Here is a 10,454-nt window from a genome sequence, read left to right on the forward strand (position 1 = left end):
GCATACAGTCACTGGCTGTTTTTCTTTAAAAAAGGAAAGTTCTTGGAAAAAAACTTGTAACAGTAAGTATAATAATTTCTGAGGGGTAAGTATTTTTCCCTACAGATCAGACTTGGGTGGCTTCAGTATTCATGTTTTGGACCTAGAAGTTAAATACTAATGTAGTGTCATTTTGTTAAAGTAGGATATCATAAAAAAGCATAAGAAAACAGATACAACATTTACTTGATTTTGCTTTTCATTGCATCCATGTGCCTACTATGTTTCTACATGTATTTCTATCAGTGTTTTTAGTTGACAATAGAATATTATTTCTTGCTAATATGTGTCATGTTTTTAATTATACTTAAAGCATGCCTTGAAAAGCAGTAATGTAGAGATGTCATCGTCTTTTATCTATTTATTTAAGTGAATTTACAGTAGATCCCAATTTGAGATCTCCTATAATTTCCCAAAGTGGGATTCTGTGTGTTGTGACTTTCTTTTAAGCCTTAAACAAAGCTTGTGTATCTAAGATTGCAGTTTTGTTTTTTTCACCCATTCCTGGTTCAGGGGAATGTCAGTGGTGGCTGTTTGTCCCAAACAAGGCAGATGGTGGCGTTCTCCTAGAAGGAGCTGAGCAGAGGAGGGAAAGCTGAGCAAGAGGCAGGAGTTTGGGTGGGGGAACCGCATGGCCCAGAAAGCAGACCCAGTCCAAAGTCAGAAAACAGGCCCAGTTCTTGTAGCATGAGCTCTCAAATATTTAAGACCTAAGTGTGTGTGGTGGCTGTGGACTGGTGTAATTTTGAAAGAGAGCTGGTAGGCAATTTGCATTCTGGGATAATTCGAGGGCATCAGGATGGCGGAAAGAACCCAGCTTCAGAACCTGGGAGCCTGGCTTGAGTTTGAGTCCTATCCTACACCGTGTGACTTTGGGCAAGTCATGTGACCTTTCTGAGTTTCAGTTTCCTCTTCTCTGTAATGATAAGACCTATTTACAACCTACCTTCAGGATAAATTAGGTAATGTATGTGAGATTGCTTCGTACAGTGGGATGTGCCATAAATGTCCCTGGGGTTGAGCAAAGATAGTTTCTGTTAGACTCTCCCACAAAACCGGCACAGCCATCACATTTTTTGCCTCAGACCCCCTGACCAAAGTGACTGATTGGGACATTGAAAACATTGCAGTCAGCCCAATGATTAGGCTACCACATCAAGTGCTTTCAAAAATAAACAAAAAAAGACATAAAAGTCTGTTAACCAATTAATGAGGTGTAATTCTTAATATTATTTATTAAATGTGAAGCTCATTTACAGCATCTAGAGAATCAGATCTGGAGGGAATCTTACCTAATTTTCTCCCCTCCCTTCAAGCAGGGCTGTATCAAATGTAAATTAGCCCTGACAGATGGTTGTTGGATTCGGTTTCTAAATTTCTTAAAGAAGATTTCACAGTTTTCCTCTCTAAATTCTTTTCTTTTAGTAATTTAACAATTCTTATGCCAAGTTCTTCCTTACAGCTGACCTAAATCTGTAGTTGTAATTTAAGTCCTTATCCCCCTACTCCTGCCTTTACCAGAGATGGAGAACAGCTGGTCAGCAACCTTCTTAGGATGGTCATAACCCTTTTTAATAGTGAAAGAAGAGTTGCTCAGTGGGACTCACGCTCTCCACCTCGTCCTACCCCTGCCGCACCCCCATATGCAACAGCTAGTGTTGTCTGAATCATTCATGGCGATGCCACCAGTCCCCTGCCCTGCCCCTCTCTGAGACACTTGGCTACTTTCAGGCAGCTGGGCAGAGTGTGTTGTCAGCGGACGTGTGAATCTGGGGAGGATGCAGGCTGCTTCTTCCTTTCCTCCATATGCTTTGTGCATAATTGAGCCTTCTAATAAATGAATCAGGATTTAACAGTGTTTGGTGGGTACATGACACATTTATCTCATAAACATGGAGTTTTGCAAGGATACTTATCACAGGTTGCTTTGAAAATTAGGCCTCCACAGTGCCTTAGTTTGCTCAGGCAGTAAGCCATGAAGCTACCACTTTGCATGCTAAAAAATAGCACTGATTGATATCTCTGCTCTGCTGGACTTGGTCTTGGAAGACATTGAGCTAAAACTCTCCTGAGTGCAGTGTACATTCAAAAGCACACTGACAGTCTGAAAGAGCGGACGGGCTTCCCCAGCACTCTAAGTTGCAATTGGCAAATAAGTGACCATTGAGGAGAATTGAGCTCATAAAGCTGTCCCCAAGTGGTTTCAGAGTGGATCCAGTTTTTAATCTGAATGTGTGTACTTTTATGTCTCTCTAGGTTTATTACCCAGAGCTTTCTGTCTGGGTCAGTCAAGAACCATTTCCAAACAAGGAAATGGAGGGAAGGCTTCCTAAGGTAAGATCTCTAGCTGACATTTTGTTAAGGTTTTTTGTTTTTTGTTATTTTTCCATTTAGAAACAATTTTTTTTTCAAAACCCAATTATTTCTAATTTTAATACTCATTATTGTCTACTATAATAATCCATTAACACGATACTATTATGACCTTGGAAATAACATATACTACAAAAAGAAAAAGAATATCCTAAAGTCCTGTGACTCTTACAGTTCATACTATCTTTCTTGACAAGTCCAAAGTCGAAAGCAAAGTTTCATTTAAGAATCATGGAACCAATTTGTCAAATGTACCTTTTACAGGTTTTTAATTTGTTTGTTCCATTCCTGGGTGGATAAACTCAAATATGAAGATATCTAACTAAAAGATATCTTAAAAGTATAAGATGGTGACAGTTTTGTCTGTTAATAATACCTGACTCTCTGATAAGATTATCCATGAAACAAAACAGAAAGAATATAAAAAAGCTGTTATATTTTTTCTTCTAATTTTTAGCCTAAAAATATTTTCTGTAAACATGCTTTCATTGTTCAGACATCTTAAGGTGTGACAATTCTCTGCCTTAAGAAAACTTGTAAAATTTACATTTTAGATTTTAGCAGCATTTCAAAACAGCAACAACAACAACAAAAACTTTTACCAGTTTTTACTGTAGATACCTTTGGACTTTCCTGTTAGGGTAAATATCAATTTGACCTTAAGCAAGGAAGACTGTACTTTTTACCACTGACCTATTAATTTTGCAATTAAAAAAAAATAGGGTGCATTGAAAATAAAATTTCCATTTAAAAATGTCTTACGTGTAAATGACCAATGGAGAGGACTCCCCAGCTACTACTGTCATTTCAACTTTGGGAAACTATCTTACTTACCCTTAATGGTTTCAGCAATTTCCTATCTTTTATTAACAGGCAGACATTAGTTAAAGAGATTATGTCTACTGGCAGTTTGCACTGAAAGAAAACAATTCTAAATCACTTTTAATCTTTCAGAGAATTTCTGAAGGTCAAGGTCGAAATCATTGGCAGTAAAGTAGGTGAACCAAATGATTTGGGCCCTGCCTGACCTGGAGTTGTTCTGATCTTATAGAGTTGGAGTGGAGGTGTGCTAAAATACTGGAGCTTTACTTAAAACACACCCACACCCCACCTCCTCAGCACGACCACACCACCGGGGGCGCCGTATAGTCTAGACATTCTTTACTGGGCCACCTCAAGGCATATTTCCCCTGAGTAGCTGGGGGGAATATGTGATTATGGAAGAGAAGGGGGAGAGTATAGTCTTTTCATTAGTTCCTGCCCCATTGAAGCATCCAGAGGTCCTCTCTTTGATACTGGTGGCATCAACCAGAGGGGCAAGACTGGGCAAGTTCCTCAGTGAGGTCAACAGTGCCTCCCTTTCCTCTTGGAAGGCCAGTCTGTGTCCTAGGCCTTGCCTGCATTGAGGTATGCTCCAGGGGGCTGGCATAGTGGATCCTGGAATTCAGGTCTTCTGTTATTTTGAGTTCTTTCCTCTCTAAATATATGAATAGTATTTCAAGCATAATATATTTGTCCTTTTTCTAGCTGTTGCCTTCTGGAAAAGCACGTCTTTGCATAATCATATGAAAAACAATCTTGGCTTACTTGGCCCAAAGCACATTATTGAGTAACTGGGGGATTCATGTACTAACAGTCATCAGCAGAGAGGACCATCCTACCTGAGGTACATCAGCGAAGGGACATCTAGGAGCACATTCCCTCCTCCAGCCTTCTGGATTACTCAAGTTCCTCAGTCCTGTAGGGACCATTATATGGTGGATGATAGAGGAAAATATGATGCTGTGTGTATGAATTCTTGCAAGGCCTTACTTGTGGGGAGTAAGACATCTTTGTGTCTCCTCTTCAAAGGACCTCCCCCCCTTGCTGCAGAAACTTGAAATTCCTTTAATGGGGGCAGAAATAACTTTTTGTTGTTGTTAATGAAGGACAGGAGGTAGGGACAGAAATCTAGTAAATTCCAGCCCCCAAAGGGAGTATGCACAGAACTTTATCTCCGCAGGTGCTCCCCAGGGTGCCTCATAGCAGAACTTCCTGCATGGTTTACTACCACTGCCTTGTTATCCTCCAGTTATTTAGGTGTCTCCCATACAGCAAGTTAATTAAGGGCAGGCTGGAGGGACTGCTTTTGTCTCTGTTGACTTAAAATCTAATAGAGTGCTCAATCCATATAGTAGGCACGCAAAACATGAATAATGAAGGGAAGACACACGTGAACATTTTGGGTCCTTGAAAGAGAAGAAAATAGTAAACATGATAAATTCAAATCTGAAGTAATCTCCTTCACATTTTTTTTTCCTGAAAGGACTTCTTTCCCAATTACCCAGATCCCACCCAGCTCTTTATTTCATTTTGTTGTATATTTTTTTATGGAGATAAGAGATTAGTAAAACTGAGACTTATATAAGGACCAACTGATGTTCTATATATTCACTTCACAGTAAGTCTCAAGGAGGCAGTGTTAAGGCCAGCCATGCAGAGAGTGTTGAGTGAAATGTGTTATGAACTTTTGATTTCCCTTTCTAGGCCTATGACAGTTAACAGCCATTGAATTCTTCATTTGTCCAAAACTTAAGCTTGTCATATCCTGAACTATGATGCTAACTGGTTGATAGGGGAGGAGAAACAGACATTAAAGACATCAGGATTACAGTGGATTTCTTTTTTTTAAGTAGTGGGATTGCATGCCAAAATTTCAAGATTGAAATTATTTTCACAAGTGAAGGGAACTGCCCAATACAATGCTTTTGGATATTTATCTAGATCCTTAAGTGTGTGTAAATGATGAATTATATTTTAATTTAATTTTCTGGTTTGGTCCTGTTGGTATTTAATGATACCAAAACAACCTCTAAATCACAAACTAAGACTGGAGCATTAAGGTACATACTGAGTGGATTTCATATACATTCTAAAAATGTTACATGCTCTCAAAGTCTGAGATTTTTAAAAAATATTTAGGTATAACAGATGTTTAATATGGGAACCCTGTACAGTAAATAAGACTTCTTCAAGTTGAATTATCTGTTACATTTAGTTCACTCTGCTGGCTGCTGAAAACATTTATTTGGTTGCAAGTTGCTTGGAAGTCCCTGACTTCTGAATTTTAAAAAATCGAGTAAAGTAATTTGCAGATCACAAAGCAAGATTATCACTTTAACCCAAGTATTTATATCTAGTCAAACTGGCTTATTTTAACTATCCTGTTAGAACATGTGACCTGAACAAAAAGGAAAAGAAAAGAAACAGATCTTTTAAAACCATAGTGGATAATTTTTTTTAAGACAACTCCAGTAATTAAGTGTTAGGCTAAAAGAGACTCTTGTCAAATGTTCACTGTATTCATTTCTGAATGAGGCATAAAGTCTAGTTGTGATAAGACCTTTATTTTGCATCATCGTTTGGGCAAATGGGCTTCATTGTCCTGTCCTCTTGCTGTTTGGTTGTGATGGGGAGCTTCTCTCCGTGGGTACTCAAAAGATCACCAGTCACAGTGCGTTTGGATTCTCCTAGTCAGAAACACGAAACCCTCACTCATCAGGATCATGAGGAGAGACTAGAAAAGCCCCAGTCAGTCCAATCTAGCTGAATCTCACTCTCTTCTGGCCTTGGTTTCCCACTAGTCTCCTCTTTTCTGCAGCTGCTGCCTTCCCACCCCCAGCCCACATGATTTCCCTCCCAAACACCCCCCTGCCTTTGGTACCCACTTCTGGTTCTTACTGTAAGGCCCATAGGGACTGTCCTAGTTGCTTCTAGAATAAACTGTACATATATTACATTTGTGCAGTTGTGGTATGATTTAAATATTTTAATTATGTATTAGAAAACAAGTATCCCTTCCCACCACAGCCACTGAACTCTTTTTAAAAAAAGTGTTAGCACTCCTAGGAACACCTCTCACCCAGTCTTCTGTCAGGGGTCCTATCAGATCCTGGAAACTGTCTTCAGGAACCTGACTCTGGGGTATGCTGTCTCCTACATGGCTGAGCCCAGCCATTAGGGACACGCTTGATGCCACTGCAGCCACGGTGGCTAGTGTTTAATTACTTCATGCCCCGACAGACCTAATATTTACATTCAGGTGAACTGTGTTTAATATGTAAACTCTGCAAAACACCAGGAGTTCAGGGATAAAAGGCGGGAGAGAGAAGCAAAAGTTTTCAAATGGTTTTAGGAGCGTGACTCAGTGTGTCTCTTTTCTGTGTGTGTCTGTCTGTGTGCTCTTCAGGGAAGACTTCCTGTCCCAAAGGAAGTGAGCCGCAAGAAGGATGGCCAGACCGAGGCTGCCTCCCTGCATCCACTTGGCAGCAGTGAGCTCCACTCCCCGGGAATCAGTTACCTCCTCTCTTTTTAATCACCTCCATTTGTATTACACATGGTGTATGGGTATTGATGAGGTCATGGTATCATATATGGGATTTTTTTCTGTGTAAATCATCAAGTATAAGAAGAAACTATGGGACTCTGAGCCTTGCTTTAGAGAATTTACAGTGGACAAATAGGTATCATCAAACCAGTTTTTAATCATTCTGACTCAAGTGAAAACGCTCAGAATTTCACACTGTGAATCCACGTTTACAACCCTTACAGGTGGGCCTTCAGGCCTGGTTTGCTACGACGATGTCTTCCACAACTCAAACCCCCTCTGCTCTCACACAACCGGTCCACTTCTGCCTTTTCACTCACACAGCTCCCGACTGCTTCTTGCAGAGGCTGAGAGTCCCCATTTTTTTTTTTTTTTATTTAGATGTAACAAGCCTAGTAGTTTATGTTCATCAATTGTCTGTATATCTCTATATTTTATCCATGTACTCTTTCGATGTATAGAAGTAGTTTGAAACTCATTGTTTCCTTGTGGTAAGTGACCGAGATGCTGCCACAGGACCTGAGACACTGATGAATGGTGCTATTTTGGACTTTCAACATGCTCCTTGGCAAGGTAGCTCTGATGGAGTTATTTTTTATTTTCATGTTCTAAGAAGGTGTTGGTACTCTGTTTCCCCGAATGTTGTTCTCTAGACTGGATTGACTTGTTCTCCTTGTGTCTTCAGTGTGGCTTTCTTCTTCAGCGTTGTAGGTTGAGTGAGTGCCACCACAGAGCGGGAGAGACCCACGTATCATGGGCTAGCACTCCAGGACACGCAGTCACTGTAGCGGGAGCAATCACAAAACTGTAATTTCCTTACCAAATCTCTTCCTTTCCATAGCCTCGCCTGCCTCACTTAGAGAACAAAAAGCAATAATTTGACAGGCATTTTTAGGTGTCTCTTTTGGTTCTTTTCGTTTGAAAGAATATTTGGGGAAGAAAGGGCAAACTTTTTTTTTTAACAAATGCCCTTTGAAAAAAATCTAAAAAACTGACATCTCAGTAGGAACATGAAAATTACACCTTTCCCAATAATTAGGTTGGAAAAAAATGTTTTTACGATTTTTTTTTAAAGGCAGAGCACTCTTTTTTGGCAGTTCTGATAAGCAAGGTGTAGATTTTACATTTTTGTCCTTGCTCCCAATGAAATGGATAAACAAAAATACAATCAGACAATACCATCCACTCATGGAATGTTGTTGTGTTAGCCAGTCTGAAAGCCCACCTTAATTTTTATATAACTGTCTTTTAGCTCTTCCTTTGACAGGGCAGGCTTTGTTCTGAACTGTCCCGCTTCTGACTGTTACACATCAACCGACGCATGCACTGCACTTCTTCGTTCTCTTCTCGCTCCCCCATTGGCCTGAGTTTCCTGTGCATTTCCCCCTTCCCTCCTTTGTTAGAATAGGTATATCCGCTGTGTAAATAGAGCAAGAAAACAGTATTCTGCATCTGTGGCATTTCCGTAGAGTTGCAGTTGTGTACTGCTGAATATGCAGGCTTTTGTAACAATGTGATCTTTACTGATGCACTCACAACAAGTACCCAATGTATTTTAGCTATTTTAGTAGTATTCAATAAATATGCAAGCTGTATGGTAACTGGCTTGGCTCGTCATTGGAAAGGCCTACTTTTGAATGCTTTCAGTTGTTCATGTTAATTCATGTGCTCTCAGAGCCCCAAAAGTAGACCCAAGGACAAATATCAAAAGAGATAGAATCAGCTCTGCTTTTCATGCATTTTCCCTTCTGAGGGTTTTATGAGATTAGGGGCTAGGCAGTGGCTCATTAGGATGGTATTTGCAGAGCTGCCTCTGGGTACAAAGGAGAATTAAACCGAGACCCTTTTATTTCTATATTTTTCTCTTTCAGGGCACTCCCACGCACCTCAAAACACATTCTTTCTTACCCCTTGCCATAAGGACCTACTCTGTGGTATTCTTTACCCATCTCAAAAGATACCTGACCTTGCTGCTTCATGGAATATTTACATGCACACACAAAAATGTACACATGTATAAGACAAAAGGCTTTATCCACTTGTAAGTGGATAAAAATTTGAGATAGGATTTTAAATCATGAATTCATATATAGCCAGCTACCTGGAATCTAGCAAATGATAAGCTAACATCACAGCTGGGAGGAGTTACATCTCGTCTTCTTGCCCTGGTTAAACTGGAACAGGAAAGGTGATGAGGCGAGGCCAGGCCAGGAGGACGGTAGGCTGGGTTGCTTTATGCCCCTCTGTGTTAATCTATTGCTACATAGCAAATTACAACCATACTTGACATCTTGGAACAACAAAATTTGCTTGTCTCACAGATTCCATTGGTCAGGAATTCAGGAGCAGTTGAGCTGGTGTTTATGGCACAGGATCTGTCCTGGGTTTGCAGTCAAGAGGTGAGCAGGCTGCAGTCATCTGAAGGCTTAACCAGGGCTGGAGAATCTCCTCCGAGTATGGCTTGCTCACATGGCTCTTGGCAGGAGAACTCAGTTCCCCCATGCATGGGCTTCTCCACAGGGCCACTTAAGTGTCCTTATGACCTCTGGCTTCCCCCACAGTGAGTAATTCAAGAGAGAGCTGGGAGCAAGCCATAATGCCTGTGACCTATTCTCAGAATCACTATCATCCGTCATATTCTATTCATTAGAAGCAAGTCACTAAGTGTAGCTCACATTCACAGTGAGGGAGTTAAGCTCTACCTCCTAAAGGGAGGAGTATCAAAGAATTTGTGGACACATTGGAAAACCAGCAAACCATCTGACGTTAAAGCCTCAGGGTAATTGTAGGCCAGGGGCTGGAAGTGAGAATGGCTGAGAGCAGACCTATAGCTATTTCTTTGATTGAAGAAGTTTTTCCAGTCCTTGGAGCTCCAGAGACTGAAGGCAAATGAGGAGAGCATCCAGGAACTATAATACTATTTACTAATCCAAGTGCTGTTATCCCTGAAAGGAATATTTAGAAAATGTTAATGGAAGCTGTAAAAACAGGGAAACTGAAATAAATGATGTTTTAAAAGTCCATCCAACTAAACTTACTAAACTTACTTGGGTTTGATGATGACAACTCCCTCAGTCCCCGTGAAGCTTGAAATACTAGATAATTGACCATGCACTTCACTCTAAACTTGCAGGACCCACGTGTGAATCAGCTACAACTTGTTCAGGGTTAATAAACTGCTGAAGCGGAGCTGGAGCTAAGAAACTGGAGCAGTAGCTGGAGTCAGAGCGGGAGACCCAAACTTTAGTTAAAGACTGCTTTGTTCTCTCTCTAGAGGTAAAACTATCACCCAGTTGCCTTTGGTCGGACAGAGATTGGTAACTAACGACCGCGGACCAGATATGACCTGTAGACTTGTTCTGTTTGGCCTGCAATGTGTTTTATAAAAATGTTGATTTAATTGCCAACATTTACAAATTGGAAGATTTCACATGAAAATTTAGGTTTTTGGCTTCCCTTGAAAAATGGGAGCTGAGTAGCAGCCTCCATCTCTGGTGAGGCCTGGCCCCGCCATTATCCAGTCTCACACCGCTAATCTCAGACCCTGTCTGATTTGTTCATTTACATCACCTGCCTCCCTCTGTTGGCCTGTGAGTTTGCAACATGAAACTTCTAGTTTCAGAAGATGGTGATGTGCTTATCTGCACCAACAAAGAGCCAGGGGATCTTCTACTTT

At 40.6% G+C, this 10,454-nt stretch overlaps 1 protein-coding gene across 3 annotated transcripts in view; it reads left to right on the forward strand.

Annotated features, from left to right (window-relative positions):
* NREP (neuronal regeneration related protein) overlaps positions 1–8,379 on the forward strand; it is a 28,792-nt gene extending 20,413 nt beyond the window's left edge. For all 3 annotated transcript variants that reach the window (XM_067031459.1, XM_067031462.1, XM_067031461.1), the window contains exons 4-5: positions 2,296–2,373; positions 6,641–8,379. Coding sequence is in view for 2 of the 3 variants with exons in the window: in XM_067031462.1 (XP_066887563.1) it covers positions 2,296–2,373; positions 6,641–6,766 (204 nt within the window). In the remaining variant the exon portion in view is untranslated. The remainder of the gene's footprint in view (positions 1–2,295; positions 2,374–6,640) is intronic.
* Positions 8,380–10,454: the final 2,075 nt, after the last annotated feature.

This window comes from Kogia breviceps, chromosome 4 (assembly GCF_026419965.1).
Source record: "Kogia breviceps isolate mKogBre1 chromosome 4, mKogBre1 haplotype 1, whole genome shotgun sequence".
Lineage (NCBI taxonomy): Eukaryota > Metazoa > Chordata > Mammalia > Artiodactyla > Physeteridae > Kogia > Kogia breviceps.